The following is a 21,353-nucleotide window of genomic DNA, read 5'->3' as shown; positions in this document are numbered from 1 at the left end:
GTTTCTCTTTTCATCTGTGCTTAAATTAGCCAAATACACTGAGTGAACAAAACATTAGGGACACCTGCTCTTTCCATGACAGACTGACCAGGTGAAAGTTAGGATCCCTTATTGATGTCACATTGATGTCAGGGTAGATGAAGGGGAGACGACAGGTTAAAGAAGGATTTTTAAACCTCGAGACAATTGAGACATGGATTGTGTGTGTGTGCCCCATTCCGGGGGTGAATGGGCAAGACAAAAGATTTAAGTGCCTTTGAACTGGGTATGGTAGTAGGTGCCAGGCGCACCGTTTACAGTGTGTCAAGAACTGCAATGCTGCTGGGGATTTCTCGCTCAACAGTTTCCCGTGTGTATCAAGAATGGTCCACCACCCAAAGGACATCCAGTCAACGGCAGGCCAATGGTCGAAAACAGGTCATTGATGAAAGAGGACAGAGGAGGCTGACAATTTTACAGTTAGTCAACTGACAGTCCAGTACAACATTGGTGTCCAAAGACCCATAAAATAACGCACAACTTGTCGTACCTTGACATGAATGGGGTACGGCAGCCAATGACCTTAGAGAGTTCCACTTCCTTCAGAAAAAATAAAAAATAAAAAAAACCTGTGGTTGAAGTGGGTTAAGGAACAAAAACACTGGAGTATTGGAAAACATTGGCTGGTCTGATGAATCCTGGTTTCTGCTGATGAGAGGACTAGCGTTTGGAGAAAACCACAAGTACATGCATCCATCATGCTACGTGTCAACATTGCAGGCTGGTGGTGGTGGTGTGATGGTATGTTTCCATGGCACACATTGGGCCTCTTGATGAAAGCGGAGCAACGTTTTGAATTCCACAGGATATCCGAACATCATTGCCAATCAGGTGCATCCTTTCATGGCAGCAGTGTATCCACCTGCAAATAGATTTTTCTCAGCAGGATAATGCCCCCATGCCACAAGGCTAGGATTGTCCAGGAATGGTTCCACGAACATGACAGTGAAATCAGCTTACGGCAGTGGCCTGCCCAGACACCAGATCTCAATCCAATTGAGTATCTGTGCGATGAGACGGAACGAGCTATTTGGAGTGGAGATCCACTACCAGCCAACTTGACAACTGTGGGAAGCATTGGAGTCAACATGGGCCAGCATCCCTATAGAACGCTTACAAAACCTTGTGGAGTCTATGCCCCCTGACGAATTAAGGCTGTTCTGAGGGCAAAAGGGGGTGCAACTCAATATTAGGAAGATTTTCCTAATATTATGTCCACTCAGTGTACACTGCAAGTCAAACATCTGTACAGATATCCTATCTTTCCATTCAAAATCTTTCTCTCGAAACCGCCAGTTCTGGTTAGACTGCACGTACACGGACCCACATGTACACACGCACCCTAGGTTACTTGACAAAGTAACTATTATTATATTACCCAATTTGAAAAAGAAACGCGTTACATTACTAGTTACCCAACAACAAAAAAGAAATCTGATTACGTAAGGTGTTACTTTTGTAAAGACCCTAGCGGCCATATCAAAGTTTTGTGGCGTTTCGGGCGGCCATTGCAAGGTTCTTGAGCGAGAATCGAACTTGGCATCCTAAGGGCAATAGACAGACGTGTTTCCGCCGCTCCGGAGCTCTAGTCAGTCTTATCAATGACAGGTTGGTTACAGTAGGAATGTAGGCCTTTACAGCTCAAAGACACCTACCAAGAGAGTCTCTCAAAACAAGCCGGACTTCATATTTAACTCATCATCAGCAGGAAGAGTGCATATGAGGCTGAGCTCTGAGGGTGAGTTTTTCTCAACAGCTGTGAGAGGACACAGCTGTTGAACTACGCTTGTTTTCTATGGCACATGGGGATGAGGTTTATGCTTGCAATAATATTTATCTTTACTAGAACACGGCTGAGAGTCTAAAAAACGTTTCGTGACATGTGCTTTACATTTTCTCCACAAACATATCGTACTTAACTGAAATGTAGCGGGAGAGCGCTGTGCCTGGCGGGCGCCAATGTTAACGTACGCTGTCATCCCCCTGGCGGAGGAGATCCTCTCTTGGCTAATCTCTAATGCCGGGGATCTAAACACCGTCCTCTAGTCTAATGAGCTGTAATCATTTAAAGCTGCAATCTGCAGTTGCTACATTCATTTTTGGACTTAAAAAAAATGTACCTATTGATTCTTGAAGAATATAATTTATAAATGCCTCATAAACTTAGTTCAACTGCCGTACCCCATTAGAACCCCAAATATAAGCTTGTTTAATTCCAATGTTTGTAAACAAAGTAAATGTAAACAAACACCATATAGCCTCAAAACATGGTTCGAACTATAATTTAGATATCATGGATGGTCAGTCCTTGCATCCATAGCTCTGTCTATTTGAGAGTGGTTTCTCCAGCCTCATGAACAGCTTTTTACAGAAACAGGGGCGGGGGAAATGCTGTGTTATCGTTTCAACTGCTGATTGCCCCTTTAAATCATCCCTTTTGTATAGAGAGGAGCGGCGGCCTCTCCATCTCTTTGACGTCTAGAACAGAGAGTGAGACAGAGACTGTCATGCTCGATCGTCTACAGTACAGTAGACCACAGTGAATGTTCACTAGTTTCATTTGTACAGTGTTCATAATCTGGAAACTAGTTTCATTTGTACAGCACGGTGTTCATAATCTGGACACTAGTTTTATTTGTACAGTACAGTGTTCATATTCTGGACACTAGTTTTATTTGTACAGTACGGTGTTCATAATCTGGACACTAGTTTTATTTGTACAGTACGGTGTTAGTGTTCTGGACACAAAGGGAGCAGAATATTGATTTATAAACCTGGTTGTATGGGGTTAGATTACTTCTCAGACCACTGTCATCAGTACTGGGTCATGCCAACTCCTTCTGCCCAGGACACACTACTGTCATCACTTCTGAAAAGCCAAACAATGGTCCTATACTACCCTAATAAAGGACTTGGAGATGAAGACCTTATAGTCCATAGTGATCAGTTCATGGTGGTAAGAATTTCAATGAAACTGTCACTTGTACTGCAGTCCTTCACGTAGTAACATAGGATTCAGTAGTTCAGACCCCACATGCTTTTTGTTACGGCTTTTAATTTTAAGACGAAAATAAACCTAATCCTAAAACACTCGAAGTAAATCCAATGTTATCAATGAAAACAATTTCCAGCAGTTTTATTAGCCCTAATATTTACTAGCCTAATTAAAATGTCTGGAGGTCGGGTTAACGTAACACCGTGTTGATATAATTACAACAAATTCTGAGCGAGCAGACTGCCGACCACCGAAAAATTCAGTCGCAAAAAATAAAAAAATAAAAAAAGACTGGCTCCAAAACGAAACGATCCATAAGATTCCATCTTGGGACTCCCCTGTCAGTCCCAGCAGTGCATGTCTTTCACAGTTGAGCTCCTGGAGCTGGCTCCGGCTTTAAATCAAGCCCCCGTTAGAAATGCTGCGCTTCCGGGGCCACGCTTGGTCGCGCTCCCTCAAGGCAGACTCTATCTACAACATTGCCTGAAGAACTCATTAGAGCCACTGGAGGAATGAGCTCTCCTGTCATGATGCACAGCCCCCCCCCCCCGCCTGTGTGTGTGTGTGTGTGTGTGTGTGTGTGTGTGTGTGTGTGTGTGTGTGTGTGTGTGTGTGTGTGTGTGAGAAAGGTATGTTGGTGGGCGAGACGGTGGGGCGGACTCCCACTTACTTGAAGTTGTCGTCCTCTACGAACTTCTGAAGCTCCTCGATATAGCGCACGGACATTAAATACTTCTGAACATGGGGGAGGGTCACCAGGTGATCTGTGAAGGGGGGAAGTGGTATGGGGGAGGGAGAGAGGGTAGCAGAAAGACAAAAAACAGACAGTAAGACAAGATCATCGGCCCCTCCCATCGGCAACAGTCTCCTCCTAACCCCTCCCATCGGCAACAGTCTCCTCCTAACCCCTCCCATTGGCAACAGTCTCCTAATTCATCTAATCAGCAGCACTCTACTTCTAACGCAAATGAACATCTGAGAAGTCTGGGTAATCCTTCCCCCGTTCTCTCCTCAAAGTCTGGTCCGAGTGAAGCAAATGGCTAGCGCCTAGCCGGCAGTACGTGAGAGACATGACGTGTAAGCTCTGGGGCGAACACTGGGCGGTTTGGTGGTTGCATTTTAATGCTGTTACCAGCTGTTGTAGGGGGTTAAGGTTGTACATGTGTGCATTTCTGCCCCATGCGGTTGCCATTTTGTTCGAGCCCTGGGGAAGTTCTCGGAACCTCGCTGGCATTGGCCTTGCCGCTCAGCTCTGTGTGCGTCGATGAGGGATTTACTTTATTTAAACCAACTCCGCTAACAATGATGCCATGGCAGCGTGGCCCAGTCCAACTGGAATTAATAACCTCTCCTCCGGTTCACTGTGCTTGTTCTTTACTCTGCACAGCATTTCATATATAATGTAAAAGTCTTATGCCAGGCCAGGATTTGATGGGCTTTCATAAACATTATTGCAACACTTTAGGGTTCATGAGCTCAGTCTTGTTGCAATAGAAGAGACATCTTGGATCTGAGATCTGTTCCAATGTAGAAATGAGGAGTAAACATTTGCTTGCTCTTGCCAGCGTTGCCTAACTAAAAGTATCTTCAAAGCAGGCAAACTAAAGATGATGTACATGCAAGGACAGCAGGACTACCATCATACAGGCTTGAGGGAACATTCATACCGTTTAACACTAGAACCAGCCTGGCCTTTCGGTCTAGCAGTACCCTCTAAAGAATGTTGAGAAAGTTGCCGGGCTTTCCTTTAGCATATGCATCAGATATCAATTACATAGAGTCAAATGATATGTTTTGTATAATTCTACCAAGTCACAGGAAAAGCGTAGGCCTATAGCCTAGTTCAGTTTCTATTACGATAAAAACATCGCAGTGTAGTCCATTTGATCAACTTCACTTATAGATTTGATTAGTAAGAGAGTTATAGTAACTAAAAGTCCAGTTAGAGCTTATTTTGACAAAGTAGAAACTAAAAAGATAATATAACCAGTCAGGTGTGCAGCTGAAATTATTTACAGTATTCCTAAAGAGAAGCACCAGTGCATTAACAATTGTAAATGATGAATTGCATAAATAAATATTTGTGGAAATATATTCATGACAAGATATAAAAAAGTAATTTGTTGATTGTATCAGACACTATTGTGCCATTATACCCAGAGTGCCTTCACGAATTAATCAAATCTAGTCTTTCTTTACACTTTTTGGGTCCACAGTCATCACACATCTTTGGCGCTTTGTGGTTGTACTGCACACAGAATTTTGAGTTATTTGACAAAGGTAAGTGTCATAGAAACTGCAGAACATACTCTTTCAGCTACTATATAGAAAATCTAAATATTTGACTTTGAAGGAGGATTTGATAAAGTGATGCTCCTTTCCCTGCCTCTCTCGATTACAAGATGCCGCCCATCTCCTCATGTACAATTTGACAACTGCTAGGCCTAATATTGTCGCTCACCAGATTGTCAATTTAATCTTGTGTGTGTGTGTGTGTGTATGTATGTATGTATGTATGTATGTATGTATGTATGTATGTATGTATGTATGTATGTATGTATGTATGTATGTATGTATGTATGTATGTATGTATGTATGTATGTATGTATGTATGTATATATATATATATATATATATATATATATATGTGTATATATGTATATATATATTTTATTATGTGTAAAGTTGTTCTGGTTTAGTTAGGGTGTAGTTTGTCATCCATGTGTCAATCATTCAGTGGGCTGTTTGCTTCCCTGTATAGAGTCAAGGAGATCTTTTGCATTATTCTAAAAGACTACTGCAACATTTAGCATGTTTTCGTTTCCCTTACAATACATTTGATTAGTAATAGAGTTATAGTAAATCAAACAGTCCCATAACAGCTTCTGTTTACAAAGGTGTGCAGTCAAATGATTTGCTGCTGATAAATAGGCATAACAAACTCATCATCACACTATTGTGTCTCAAAATTAAATCAACCTCGTCACACTCCTTATCATTCAGTTGGGCCTAATTTCAATTCAATTGTGAAGTAATGTGCACAATTATTACCCATTTGTCATTCATTCAGTGAGGAGAGAGAGACTCATTAGCGCGACATTGGCTGAGTACCAATGTCCTACAGCACATTGTCTTAGCGCCTGGCTGGGTACCAACGTCCTACAGCACATTGTCTTAGCGCCTGGCTGGGTACCAACGTCCTACAGCACATTGTCTTGGAGCCTGGCTGGGTACCAACGTCCTACAGCACATTGTCTTGGAGCCTGGCTAGGTACCAACGTCCTACAGCACATTGTCTTGGAGCCTGGCTGGGTACCAACGTCCTACAGCACATTGTCTTGGAGCCTGGCTGGGTACCAACGTCCTACAGCACATTGTCTTGGAGCCTGGCTGGGTACCAACGTCCTACAGCACATTGTCTTGGAGCCTGGCTGGGTACCAACGTCCTACAGCACATTGTCTTGGAGCCTGGCTGGGTACCAACGTCCTACAGCACATTGTCTTGGAGCCTGGCTGGGTACCAACATCCTACAACACATTGTCTTGGAGCCTGGCTGGGTACCAACATCCTACAGCACATTGTCTTGGAGCCTGGCTGGGTACCAACATCCTACAACACATTGTCTTGGAGCCTGGCTGGGTACCAACATCCTACAACACATTGTCTTGGAACCTGGCTGGGTACCAACATCCTACAGCACATTGTCTTGGAGCCTGGCTGGGTACCAACATCCTACAGCACATTGTCTTGGAACCTGGCTGGGTACCAACATCCTACAGCACATTGTCTTGGAGCCTGGCTGGGTACCAACATCCTACAGCACATTGTCTTGGCGGTGTTAATTTGGAAATGGGTAATTTTAACCCAGTTTTTCTCCCCAACATTGTGATTACGATCTTGTCATCACTGCAACTCCCCAATGGGCTCGGGAGGCGAAGGTTGAGTGCGTCCTCCGAAACATGACCCGCCAAACCGCTCTTCTTATCACCCGCCTGCTTAACCCGGAAGCCAACTGCACCAATGTGTCAGAGGAAACACTGTTCAACAGACGACCGCAGTCAGCCTGCAGGTGCCCGGCCCGCCACAAGGAGTCACTGGAGTGCGATGAGCCAAGTTAAGCCCCCCCAGCCAAACCCTCCCCTAACACGGACGATGCTGGGCCAATTGTGCGCCGCCCTATCGGACTCCTGGTCACAGCTGGTTGTGACATAGCCTGGGATCGAACCCCAGGCTGTAGTGACGCCACAACACTGCGATGCAGTGCCTTAGACCGCTGCGGCACTCAGGATTATTTTCTTTACAAAATCAAACGTCAGTGGCAGTTGGCGGTTCTAGTGTTAACACTATTATGCTGACCTGAATAAAACTGCGCTGGATCTAATATGTCCTTTCCAGCCAGGCCAGTGCAGTACAGTTTACCTCAGTTCAGCTCAGTTGGGCTCAGTAGTTTGAAAATCCCTTCATCGATAAGAGAGTATTTGAGATTTGAGGGTGTCTGTGGGTGATTGTGGCTGAGGGGGTGAATCTGACAATAAGGAAACCCTTCACTAACTGGTATATACTAAACTCGGCAAAAAAAGAAACGCCCCTTTTTCAGGACCCTGGTCTTTCAAAGATAATTCGTAAAAATCCAAATAACTTCACAGGTCTTCATTGTAAAGGGTTTAAACACTGTTTCCCATGCTTGTTCAATGAACCATAAACAATTAATGAACATGCACCTGTGGAACGGTCATTAAGACACTAACAGCTTAATTTAGGACACTAAAGAATCCTTCCTACTAACTCTGAAAAACACCAAAAGAAAGATGCCCAGGGTCCCTGCTCATCTGCGTGAATGTGCCTTAGGCATGCTGCAAGGAGGCATGAGGACTGCAGACGTGGCCAGGGCAATAAATTGCAATGTCCTGTCATGATGTGGCCCTTTCTGGGTATAGATCATAGCTTCTCACTCTCTCCTAAACCCAGGTTCTGTTATCTAAAATTCCTGGCGGAGACTCTCTCCCCCTTTTCATGCAGTATGGAGAGAGAGAGTTCCACAGTCGAACAAAGGAACTCCCGCCAAATTCTACTACATTCCAGAATTTGAGACTGGAAAAATACCCATATTTTGGAGAATGTGTAAATGGTCGGTGGAAATGCCAGCTACGACCTGGTCCGTTTTGTTTCATGTTTGTGACCTCATGAAAGACAATACAGCCACATTAACCTAACTCTGTTTATACAGGCGCCTCCGTTATGAGGTTTGCATCTAATTATTGTATACAATGAATGAGTAAAGATGAAACTATTTGTGAAATGATGTAATGATAAACCTTTAATGGGAGATAATTGTAATTCCCTTTAAAGTTGAACTAAATCAAAATCCTCTTCAGACCACACGTATCTCGGTGGAAACTGAGGTGGCCCAGGTTTGAGTACCAAGATTAAGCAAACCCACAGCGTGAGCTGTGATTGCAAATAGTTATTGAATTCCTAACCATACCACGTGGAGCATTGGCTACATGGCAGGAAATGGTTCAACTCTGAGACTATCGATCCTTACAGGATAAGAGCAAATCTTAGATACTAATTACTAGTCTGCAGCTAGAAATTATGTAAACCTGGGATGCGGATACCGACAACCGCCGAAACATCTATTCTATGAGAACATTTCTGAATGGTACTCTGAAGTATTCATTCTAACCACAAAATACTTTGACCTTCAGGGAAACAAAAGAGAGAGAAGGATGAACTGACTCTCCAGCAGACGGACTGACGATTCCAACAGAGATCACAACGACACCTGGGCGTAAATATATATTGATTGCAATTATTTCCGAATGAGTGAGCGTTCATGTGCAAAGGCTTAGCATTTCAATTAATATAATTATCAAATGTGTGTGCAGTGATCCCTTTTGTCTTTCCCACTCAGTCCACACCCACTTCCCTTTGTCCACCAAGCCATCATATCAGCTTAGCCCACTAGAGAATCTTCCCTATCATTTGTTAGTAACAGATCTTTTTATGCATTTCTGTGATTATTTAGTTATTCATTTATTTACTACCTAAGACAATTGCTGTATGGATGATTCATAGTTAAGGCTGGGTTCGTGCAGATAACCAACAATTTACGACGTTTGGAATGAGACTGACGTGAGGTAAAGGATAATTAATTAATAAGAAGACTAATTGAGCAGATATTAAAATATCTTTAGAAAAAATATAACTTTGTAATCTGAAGATTTTCCTTGGTGCCCCGACTTCCTAGTTAATTCCATTTACATGATTAGTTTAATCACGTAAAAATAATTACAGAGAATTGATTTGATAAAATAACAGTCTTCACTTTTAACCTGTTGAGGCTACAGGTTAGCAATGAACCCCGAGTCGGGATTGCTAACAAGGCTGGAAATTCAAAACATCAAAAATCTAATAATTTCAATTTCTCAAACAATCAACTATTTTACACAATTTAAAAGATAAACATCTCCTTAATCTAACCACATTGTTCGATTTTCAAAGAGGCTTTACGGCAAAAGCATAACGTTAGATTATGTTAGGACAGTACATAGCCACAAAAGTACAAACATCCATTTTCAATTCAAGGTCAGGCGCCACCAAAAGCAGAAACCAGCTAGAATTATGCACTAACCTTTGTCAATCTTCCTCAAATGACACTCCTAAAACATTAGGTAGGGGGCAGTATTTTCACGGCCGGGTGAAAAACGTACCCAAATTAGACGGCCTACTACTCAGGCCCAGGAACTAGAATATGCATATTATTAGTAGATTTGGATAGAAAACACTGAAGTTTCCAAAACTGTTTGAATGATGTCTGTGAGTATAACAGAACTCATATGGAAGGCAAAAACCTGAGAAAAATCTAACCAGGAAGTGGGAAATCTGGAGCTTGTAGTCTTTTCAAGTCATTGCCTATCCAACACACAGTGACTTAGGGTTCATTTTGCACTTCCTAAGGCTTCCACTAGATGTCAACAGTCTTTAGAACCTAGTTTCAGGCTTTTGCAGTGAACAGAGAGCGAACAAGAAGGCCGGTGAGTTGGTGACTCAGGGAAGGACATGAGTTCATTGGCGCGCATTCACGTGATGAGGTAGCTGTGTTCCAAAACGTTTTTCAAGACATTGGAATCGTCCGGTTGGAATATTATTGAAGTTCTATGTTAAAAAGGCCCTAAAGATTGATGCTATACAACGTTTGACATGTTTCAACGAACGTAAATAGAACTTTTATTTTACTTTTCGTTGTGAAATTTTGGGCGCGCTTCCTACATTTGGAGTAGCTTATTGAACGCGCAAACAACAAGGAGGTATTTGGACATAAATTATGGACTTTATCGAACAAAACAACATTTATTGTGGACCTGGGATTCCTGGAAGTGCCTTCTGATGAAGATCATCAAAGGTAAGTGAATATTTATAATGCTATTTATGATTTTAGATGACTCCAAAATGGCGGGTATCTAGTGTATGTTTCTGAGCGGCGTACTGAGATTATTGCAAAGTGTGCTTTCCCCATGAAGCTTTTTTTAAATCTGTCACAGCGGTTGCATAAAGGAGATGGTTATCTAAAATTCTTTGAATAACAGTTTAATATTTGATCAACGTTTATGATGAGTATTTTTGTAAATTGTTGTGCTATTTCACCGGCAGTATTGGAGGCAAAATATTTTCTGAACATCACGCGCCAATGTAAAATGCTGTTTTTGCATATAAATATGAACTTTATCGAACAAAACATATATGTATTGTCTAACATTGAGTCCTGGGAGTGTCATCTGATGAAGATCGTCAAAGGTTAGTGCTTAATTTTAGCTGAATTTCTGGTATTTGTGACCCCTCTCCTGCTTGGAAAATGGCTGTGGTTTTTCTTGTGTTGTACCTGTCCTAACATAATCTAACTTTATGCTTTCGCCGTAAAGCCTTTTTGAAATCGGAGAATGTGGTTACATTAAGGAGAAGTGTACCTTTAAAATGGTGTAAAATAGTTGTATGTTTGAGAACTTTGAATTATGACATTTTGTTGATTTGAATTTGGCGCTCTGATTTTTCACTGGCTGTTGAATAGTGTGAACCGTGGCGAGAGGTTAATGATGCCAAAGACGTGACAGTCCGTACTGTGAGACGCCTAAGACAGCGCTACAGGGAGACAGGACGGACAGCTGATCGTCCTCGCAGTGGCAGACCACGTGTAACAACACCTGCACAGGATCGGTACATCTGAACATCACACCTGCGGGACAGGTACAGGATGGCAACAACTACCCGAGTTACACCAGGAACGCACAATCCCTCCATCAGTGCTCAGACTGTCCGCAATAGGCTGAGAGAGGCTGAAGGCCTGTTGTAAGGCGGGTCCTAACCAGACATCACCGGCAACAACGTCGCCTATGGGCACAAACCCACCGTCGCTGGACCAGACAGGACTGGCAAAAAGTGCTCTTCACTGACGAGTCGCGGTTTTGTCTCACCAGCGGTGATGGTCGGATTCACGTTTATTGTCGAAGGAATGAGCGTTACAGCGAGGCCTGTACTCTGGAGCGGGATCGATTTGGAGGTGGAGGGTCCGTCATGGTCTGGGGCAGTGTGTCACGGCATTATCGGACTGAGTTTGTTGTCATTGCAGGCAATTTCAACGCTGTGCGTTACAGGGAAGACATCCTCCTCCCTCATGTGGTACACTTCCTGCAGGCTCATCCTGACATGACCCTCCAACATGACAATGCCACCAGCCACACTGCTCGTTCTGTGCATGATTTCCTGCAAGACAGGAATGTCAGTGTTCTGCCATGACCAGCGAAGTGTCCGGATCTCAATCCCATTGAGCACGTCTGGGACCTGTTGAATCGGAGGGTGAGGGCTAGGGCCATTCCACCCAGCAATGTCCGGGAACTTGCAGGTGCCTTGTTGGAATAGTAGGGTAACATCTCACAGCAAGAACTGGCAAATCTGGTGCAGTCCATGAGGAGGAGACGCACTGCAGTACTTAATGCAGCTGGTGGCCACACCAGATATTGACTGTTACTTTTGATTTTGACCCTCCCTTTGTTCAGGGACACATTATTCCATTTATGTTAGTCACATGTCCGTGGAACTTGTTCAGTTTATGTCTCAGTTGTTCAATCTTATGTTCATACAAATATTTACACATGTTAAGTTTGCTGAAAATAAACGCAGTTGACAGTGAGAGAACGTTTCTTTTTTTGGTGAGTTTATATAGCCTTCTGTTGCTGAAACATGTCTCTTGGTTTACCTCTGCTGCTGCTAACATACATAAAATAACTGACCTAACATATAGCGGGCTTTCCTTCTTTTTACCATGTATTACTTAACCTGGCATCCGAAGACTGTTAATCTATACTTGAGTTGTGTGGCGAAGCTGACTTGTCTGTAAAAATTAGGGAAATGTTGTACTCTTACCATATTTACAGGACATCTGCAGGTCAGAGATCACCCTCAGCAAATTGTTCATCTGATTGGTCCTCTGTTCTGTCTCGATGATGCTATCCGATGCCGGATAGGCCGAGTCGATATAGATCATGTCCAATAGGTAGATGCCTGCAGAAGGGAGAGGGGAGGAACCAGAGGAAGGGAAGGAGTTAGTGGGATCCTGTGCCCAGCTTCATTAAAATTGTCACAGACACAGTATCTTGGTTAGATAAGTATTCATACATGTTTGAATCACCGTTGGCAGCGATTACAGCTGTGAGTCTTTCTGGGTAAGTCTAAGAGCTTTGCACACCTGGATTGTACAATATTTAAAATTCTTCAAGCTATGTCAAGATGGTTGTTGATCATTGCTAGACAGACATTTTCAAGTATTGCCACAGATTTTCAAGCCGATTTAAGTCAAAACTGTAACTAGGCCACTGTCATCACTGTCATCTTGGTAAGCAACTCCAGTGTATATTTGGCCTTGTGTTTTAGGTTATTGTCCTGCTGAAATATGAATTAATCTCCAGCCACCACCATTCTTGAAAATATGAAGAGTGGTACTCAGTGATATGATGTGTTGGATTTGCCCCAAACATAACGCTTTGTATTCAGGACAAAGTGAATTTCTTTGCCACATTTTTTTTGCAGTTTTACTTTAGTGCCTTATTGCAAACAGGATGCATGTTTTTGACAATTTGTCTTCTGTATAAGGTTCCTTCTTTTCCCTCTGTCAATTAGGTTAGTATTGTGGAGTAACTACAATGTTGTTGATCCATCCTCAGTTTTCTCCTATCACAGCCGTTAAACTCTGTAACTGTTTTTAAAGTCACCATTGGCCTCATGGTGAAATCCCTGAGCGGTTTCCTTCCTCTCCAGCAACTGAGCTAGGAAGGACACCTGTATCTTTGTAGTGACTTGGTGAATTGATACACCATCCACATAATATAATTAACAACTGCACCAAAAAAAGATATAAAATAAATAAAGTAATACAAATAAAAACATTTATGAAATAGCGCCCCCTTCTGTGCACATTCGGTAATACCGTATACCCCGGTATGGTACAGAAACGGTATGACGGTATGAACATCTGCATACCACCCAACCGTATTGAGGAGCTTTGTGTGTCACTCCTCTTAGTCCAGATCAAACCAGATTATTTCACTATAGTCTTATGTTGTACGGCTGCTTGGTTTCCCATTCAATTTACCTCCTAAACCAGTCTGGTTCAACCAGGTAAGGAAGCTGTGCTCACAGTGCTTTAACCAGGCTATCTTAAGCTGTCCATGGACATCACATACCGTTGTGTACAGTACTCTTTAGTCTTGTGAGACTGTTAAGCAAAAAAATGAAGTTAACAAATCAAATCAAGATTTTCTTCCTGGGTTCCAATATTCTCTAGTCTTTAATCTTGTCCTGTTGTTAACCTTTACATACCCTTAGTTCATATAGGCTCTTTGTTCCAGACGTGTCTGTTGTTAACCTTTAGTTCATATAGGCTCTTTGTTCCAGACGTGTCTGTTGTTAACCTTTAGTTCATATAGGCTCTTTGTTCAGGACGTGTCTGTTGTTAACCTTTAGTTCATATAGGCTCTTTGTTCAGGACGTGTCTGTTGTTAACCTTTAGTTCATATAGGCTCTTTGTTCCAGATGTGTCTGTTGTTAACCTTTACATACCTTTAGTTCATATAGGCTCTTTGTTCCAGATGTGTCTGTTAACCTTTAGTTCATATAGGCTCTTTGTTCAGGACGTGTCTGTTGTTAACCTTTAGTTCATATAGGCTCTTTGTTCCAGATGTGTCTGTTGTTAACCTTTACATACCTTTAGTTCATATAGGCTCTTTGTTCCAGATGTGTCTGTTGTTAACCTTTAGTTCATTTAGGCTCTTTGTTCCAGACGTGTCTGTTTTTTCCCGCCGCTACGGTTGTCATGCATCTTGGAAACATATACAGTTTGCACAAAAGGTCTTAAGATGTAACCCGTTTTATAAAAGAGACAGTGATACAGAACCCAGATCTTAATGCTGTCTGTGTGAATCTACAGCATAACAGATGTCTGTTTGATCGTATACAACGCGGTAGGAAATTAATGCTAGAGATTCATAGCACAATGCTGAGCTTTACTGTTGTGTTGGAGTTCAGGCTGTCTTAGTCTTTGTTGTTGGGCATGTGTTGTCTCATAATCCTCCTGTACAGCCAGCTATTGTTTTACAGGCTGGAGGCCTAGGATTTTACACATTCACAAAATGCTGCAAAGTACTTCCCACCCCCCTCTATTCTCTCGCACACTAATTATAAACATTAAACCACAACAGAACACTAGTAGGTTGCCTTGCCGAGTGCATTCCACATACTGGACACTGTCACCAGTTCTCAGTCTGACGTATGACAAAGTCGGCACATCCGTACACCCTCTGCACGTGACTGCTTTGGTCCCGTGTGGCTCAGTTGGTAGAGCATGGTGTTTGCAACGCCAGGGTTGTGGGTTTGATTCCCACGGGGACCACAACGGGAAAAATAAATAAAATGAAATGTATGCATTCACTACTGTAAGTCGCTCTGGATAAAAGCGTTTGCTAAATGACTAAAATGTAAAATGTAAAAAAATGCTTTCTGAAGGCATTATATATTTATTTATATATTATGCTCTTCACATGTTTGAATGAAAACAAAATGGTGTCACAGAAAGGAAAACTATTAAACCCTCCCAGCAGAAGTGGCATGTATGACTTGCTGCCCTGATAGTTGGAGTAACATTATAAAAAGGATGAATTATTGTGCAAATGAGTGGTACACCTGGTCTTTTACATGCTCTGCAATGTGTCAAAGAGGTCAAAACACACCATGCTCTGCAATGTGTCAAACAGTCAAAACACACCGTGCTCTGCAATGTGTCAAACAGTCAAAACACACCATGCTCTGCAATGTGTCAAAGAGGTCAAAACACACCATGCTCTGCAATGTGTCAAAGAGGTCAAAACACACCGTGCTCTGCAATGTGTCAAAGAGGTCAAAACACACCGTGCCCTGCAATGTGTCAAACAGTCAAAACACACCATGCCCTGCAATGTGTCAAAGAGGTCAAAACACACCGTGCCCTGCAATGTGTCAAACAGTCAAAACACACCATGCCCTGCAATGTGTCAAACAGTCAAAACACACCGTGCTCTGCAATGTGTCAAACAGTCAAAACACACCGTGCCCTGCAATGTGTCAAAGAGGTCAAAACACACCGTGCCCTGCAATGTGTCAAACAGTCAAAACACACCATGCCCTGCAATGTGTCAAACAGTCAAAACACACCGTGCCCTGCAATGTGTCAAACAGTCAAAACACACCATGCCCTGCAATGTGTCAAACAGTCAAAACACACCGTGCTCTGCAATGTGTCAAAGAGGTCAAAACACACCATGCCCTGCAATGTGTCAAACAGTCAAAACACACCGTGCTCTGCAATGTGTCAAACAGTCAAAACACACCGTGCTCTGCAATGTGTCAAACAGTCAAAACACACCGTGCTCTGCAATGTGTCAAACAGTCAAAACACACCGTGCTCTGCAATGTGTCAAACAGTCAAAACACACCGTGCTCTGCAATGTGTCAAACAGTCAAAACACACCGTGCCCTGCAATGTGTCAAACAGTCAAAACACACCGTGCTCTGCAATGTGTCAAACAGTCAAAACACACCGTGCTCTGCAATGTGTCAAACAGTCAAAACACACCGTGCTCTGCAATGTGTCAAACAGTCAAAACACACCGTGCTCTGCAATGTGTCAAAGAGGTCAAAACACACCGTGCTCTGCAATGTGTCAAAGAGGTCAAAACACACCATGCTCTGCAATGTGTCAAACAGTCAAAACACACCGTGCTCTGCAATGTGTCAAACAGTCAAAACACACCATGCTCTGCAATGTGTCAAACAGTCAAAACACACCGTGCTCTGCAATGTGTCAAACAGTCAAAACACACCGTGCTCTGCAATGTGTCAAACAGTCAAAACACACCGTGCTCTGCAATGTGTCAAACAGTCAAAACACACCGTGCTCTGCAATGTGTCAAACAGTCAAAACTAGCAGAGAAGCGGCAAGGACTGTTCCCCATTTCCTGCCCTTATTCTGTGCAGAGGAAAAACATGGCACGCATGAAACGCAACCTGGAAAAACATCTGCTGACCTTTTTATTGAATGGATGTCAGACTTTTCCTACCATTCCACTCAGTATCCTAACCATCTACTTTCACCGATAAGGCATGTGTATACATTGTCACACTGCGTTTACATGTGGGCAGCGAAGCCGGTGAGTCTTTGTTTGTTGTCCCTGAAATTGCAAGGGGGTTGGCATCATCTTTCCACATCTTTCTGGAAGGAGGGACAACAACAACAAGGCAAATAAGAACATTGTTTGTTTTTCGAGTCAGACTGTGGGCCTGTCAGTGGAGGTATGGAGAGTAGTGGAGGAGAACAGAGGAGAATGGGCCTGTCAGTGGAGGTATGGAGAGTAGTGGAGGAGAATAGAGGAGAATGGGCCTGTCAGTGGAGGTATGGAGAGTAGTGGAGGAGAACAGAGGAGAATGGGCCTGTCAGTGGAGGTATGGAGAGTAGTGGAGGAGAACAGAGGAGAATGGGCCTGTCAGTGGAGGTATGGAGAGTAGTGGAGGAGAATGGGCCTGTCAGTGGAGGAATGGAGAGTAGTGGAGGAGAACAGAGGAGAATGGGCCTGTCAGTGGAGGTATGGAGAGTAGTGGAGGAGAACAGAGGAGAATGGGCCTGTCAGTGGAGGTATGGAGAGTAGTGGAGGAGAACGGGCCTGTCAGTGGAGGTATGGAGAGTAGTGGAGGAGAACAGAGGAGAATGGGCCTGTCAGTGGAGGTATGGAGAGTAGTGGAGGAGAACAGAGGAGAATGGGCCTGTCAGTGGAGGTATGGAGAGTAGTGGAGGAGAACAGAGGAGAATGGGCCTGTCAGTGGAGGTATGGAGAGTAGTGGAGGAGAATGGGCCTGTCAGTGGAGGTATGGAGAGTAGTGGAGGAGAACGGGCCTGTCAGTGGAGGTATGGAGAGTAGTGGAGGAGAACAGAGGAGAATGGGCCTGTCAGTGGAGGTATGGAGAGTAGTGGAGGAGAATGGGCCTGTCAGTGGAGGTATGGAGAGTAGTGGAGGACAACAGAGGAGAATGGGCATGTCAGTGGAGGTATGGAGAGTAGTGGAGGAGAACAGAGGAGAATGGGCCTGTCAGTGGAGGTATGGAGAGTAGTGGAGGTATGGAGAGTAGTGGAGGAGAACAGAGGAGAATGGGCCTGTCAGTGGAGGTATGGAGAGTAGTGGGGGAGAACAGAGGAGAATGGGCCTGTCAGTGGAGGTATGGAGAGTAGTGGAGGAGAATGGGCCTGTCAGTGGAGGTATGGAGAGTAGTGGAGGAGAACAGAGGATGAATGGTTCAGTTGTGTTTTCAGGGTGATTGGGGGAGCAGGCCGATACTTGGCCACGACCCAGGGGAAAGAGGGAGGCGAGGTGAGGTGGTTGGCATCATCTCTCCACACCTTTCTGGAAGACATTTTGTATAGAAACGAGACGTCACCCATCTACACACACATAACTAGACCACTTCAGCAGCTGCGGTTCATTTGCCCCAACAATATATCCCACATGTTTCCATAGCCCCCCCTAATTGGTTTAAACAGGGGCCCGACCATTGAAGCGGAGTAGAAGACATTTTTGATTAGTGTCAAAATGTGCAAAGTGTCTGTCGGTGACTTTGTCACCTCTGTCGGCGACCTTGTCAGCTCAGACGAATGCGATGAGAAGAGGAGAGCAGATTGAGATGTATTGAGCAGGGACTGGGGTCAAAGGTTGCTTTGAGCTACAGCCCTGAAACCTTAGCTGTCCCTCTTGGGGAGAAGTAGAGCTGCTCAGAATGTGGCATGCCAAAATCCATGCGTAAAAAATGGACAACAGGCAAAAAACAAACCCCCCTAACGTGGAAAACAACCACTTCACGGTGAGAACGACAGAGCAGCTTAAAGTGGGGGCTGAACTTACTGATTTGGCCATTTTTTTTTTTTATTATGTTCATTAACAAATGCAGCGGTCATTACTGAAGCCTAATGAGAGTTGTCTTCGGGGGTATGGTTTAATGTGGGTGACTCGTGTGTGTTCGCACGTGGGAAGCGTTTTTACATTCACTCTGTCTTGAAGTCACCTAGGCTAGCTGGTATTAGCCAACTTCTTTCATCTATTAGCTTCAGCCGGCTGGTGTGCGACCGTGGCAAAGTTGGCTTGACTTTGGATAGTTAGGGACCGTCAATATATTACACAATGTAAATGGAACAATATTTTCATTTTGCACATATTTGAGTTGTCTCATTAAATGCTTTCAACATTTCTACAATTTATAGTTGATTAGAGGTTTTTAATCCTTTACAGTGATGGGAATTGGCCTCCATTGAATTGGCCTCCATTAAAATGTTTCTTACAGAAGAAATATGAAATACATATGCATAAGCATGGTAGGGAACAGTTTGGAGATCATGGGGAAATTATTAGACCAAAGTTTACGACAACAGTTACCCTGAGACAAGACTGAATCTAAACATTGCACTGTTGATTCTATTTGTTGATAACGAAACCTGAAAATACTCTGGATACATTGTGATAAGATAAAAAAATGACAAGGGTTTGAGTGAGAGGACTAACTGGAGACTCCAAGTGGTCACACACCTCTCCAAGGTGGACACAGTTCCTAAGTCATTTCAATGCTTTTTTATGACTCAAAGAAGACTATTCAACTATAAGATGCGTATTTGAGCTCTCCTAGCTGAGCGGTTCAGGAACTACAGCAAACACACTGGTAGTTGTTTTGATCACAGCCCTGCATCCCCGCCATCACACAATTACTTTTGTTGTATACTCAATCCAAAAACAGCCCATTCATTATAAATCACAATCTGGATCAGGTGGGCATCGTTTTAAAAGTCAGTTCTATTGCCAACATGACTAGCTAAGTCATAAAACACGATGTTACAGAGTTAGGCTTTCACAATGCAGAGGAACAGATTATAATTTTGATGAGCATAGAAAGAGGTCATGAGTGAATTCAGGTGCCGTGTTCCGCAGTGAATTTATCACAATAGACAAACATCGTCTCATTCTGTTCAGAACGACCCAGGGTATGACTCCATGTCATCTGGTAACTGTATATCCAACAGGCTCATTCTGTTCAGAACCACCCAGGGTATGACTCCATGTCATCTGGTAACTGTATATCCAACAGGCTCATTCTGTTCAGAACGACCCAGGGTATAACACCATGTCATCTGGTAACTGTACATCAAACAGGTTCATTCTGTTCAGAACCACCCAGGGTATGACTCCATGTCATCTGGTAACTGTATATCCAACAGGCTCATTCTGTTCAGAACGACCCAGGGTATGACTCCATGTCATCTGGTAACTGTACATCAAACAGGCTCATTCTGTTCAGAACGACCCAGGGTATGACTCCATGTCATCTGGTAACTGTATATCCAACAGGCTCATTCTGTTCAGAACGACCCAGGGTATGAAGCCATGTAACTGTACATCAACCATAGTGATCATAAGCGTTGAACTATATATTACATCACTCTTATGATATGGAAATGTGAAGTGCACATTTGGATTCACGGGTGTTTGGTTTGCTTGTATAACAGCAAAGCGGTATTTATTATAATCCTCAATGTCTCATCTTTGAAATTACATCGAGTCTTCTTAAATTTACAGCAGGTAGCCAAGTGGTTAAGAACGTTGGGCCAGTCACCGAAAGGTCGCGGTTTGAATCCCCAAGCCACCGATTAGGTGAAATCTGGCGATGTACCCTTCAGCAAGGCACTTAACACTAATTGCTTTTGTAAGTCTCTCTGGATAAGAGTATCTGATAAATTACCTACATTAAAAAATTGACAGCATTTCCCTCACTCAGACAACAAAACATTTGCAAGTCGCCCAATTAGCACTTATAATGCACAAGTCGCCCAATAATGCACTTCACATTACAGCAATGTGAAGTGCAGAGCCTGAGCTCTGACGTCATTTATAGTGTGTTACTGTACAGCCACTGGGTTCCAATTTTGCCACTTATCACAGTGCCCAAATCTGCCATGTAAAGGGGCTATGTTATTGAAATTTGGAGGTATTGACATCTACAAATATTGTCCCATGTACATTGTGTCATTTATTGATGGTCCCTAACTAGCCCATGTACATTGTGTCATTTACTGATGGTCCCTAACTAGCCTATGTACATTGTGTCATTTACTGATGGTCCCTAACTAGCCCATGTACATTGTGTCATTTTACTGATGGTCCCTAACTAGCCCATGTACATTGTGCCATTTTACTGATGGTCCCTAACTAGCGCCATAGGGATATCGAATATCAAACCAAATTGATCATGAACATAACGATCGGGTCATGTGCAGGTGCGCTCTGAATTGATTACTACTTGGTGCTGCCAGCTGTAGGCATTATTGAAATAAATCCAACCCAAGGAAAACTGTTACGGTAACCCTTCATTCCGTGACACACCATTTTTTACTAATTACTGTATCTCGCAAATCTCAGTTTTGGACGAGACTGAATTTAAGACCAAAATTATCCTATTTACACTTTGTAGTCAATTTTGACACTGGATTCTATAATTTTTTACTAATATGGATGCCATATAGGCTGTTTTCTACCAGATAAGTTGTTTATTGCCTTCAGTTGCTCTTTAACCACAAAATGATATAATCTACTATACAGTGATGTAATCTACTATACAGTGAGCCAAGAAGTTGACGAAGAAAACAAAAGCGAGATTTTATCACACTTAGGAACATGGGTTAGTGGAAAACGAGCATACAATGAT

General features: G+C 43.1%; 1 protein-coding gene across 2 annotated transcripts in view; it reads right to left on the bottom strand.

Moving 5' to 3' along the window:
• Positions 1–21,353, bottom strand: part of LOC106572010 (ras-specific guanine nucleotide-releasing factor RalGPS1) — a 284,633-nt gene that overhangs the window by 42,142 nt on the left and 221,138 nt on the right. For both annotated transcript variants that reach the window (XM_014145707.3, XM_014145728.3), the window contains exons 9-10: positions 12,456–12,593; positions 3,705–3,798 (exon numbers count right to left, since the gene is read on the bottom strand). In XM_014145707.3, coding sequence (XP_014001182.1) covers positions 3,705–3,798; positions 12,456–12,593 — 232 coding nt within the window. The remainder of the gene's footprint in view (positions 1–3,704; positions 3,799–12,455; positions 12,594–21,353) is intronic.

Source organism: Salmo salar, chromosome 01 (genome assembly GCF_965601325.2).
Source record: "Salmo salar chromosome 01, fSalSal1, whole genome shotgun sequence".
Classification (NCBI taxonomy): domain Eukaryota; kingdom Metazoa; phylum Chordata; class Actinopteri; order Salmoniformes; family Salmonidae; genus Salmo; species Salmo salar.
The sequence above is the reverse complement of the archived record's forward strand: the minus strand, read 5'-3'. Positions and strand labels throughout refer to the sequence as shown.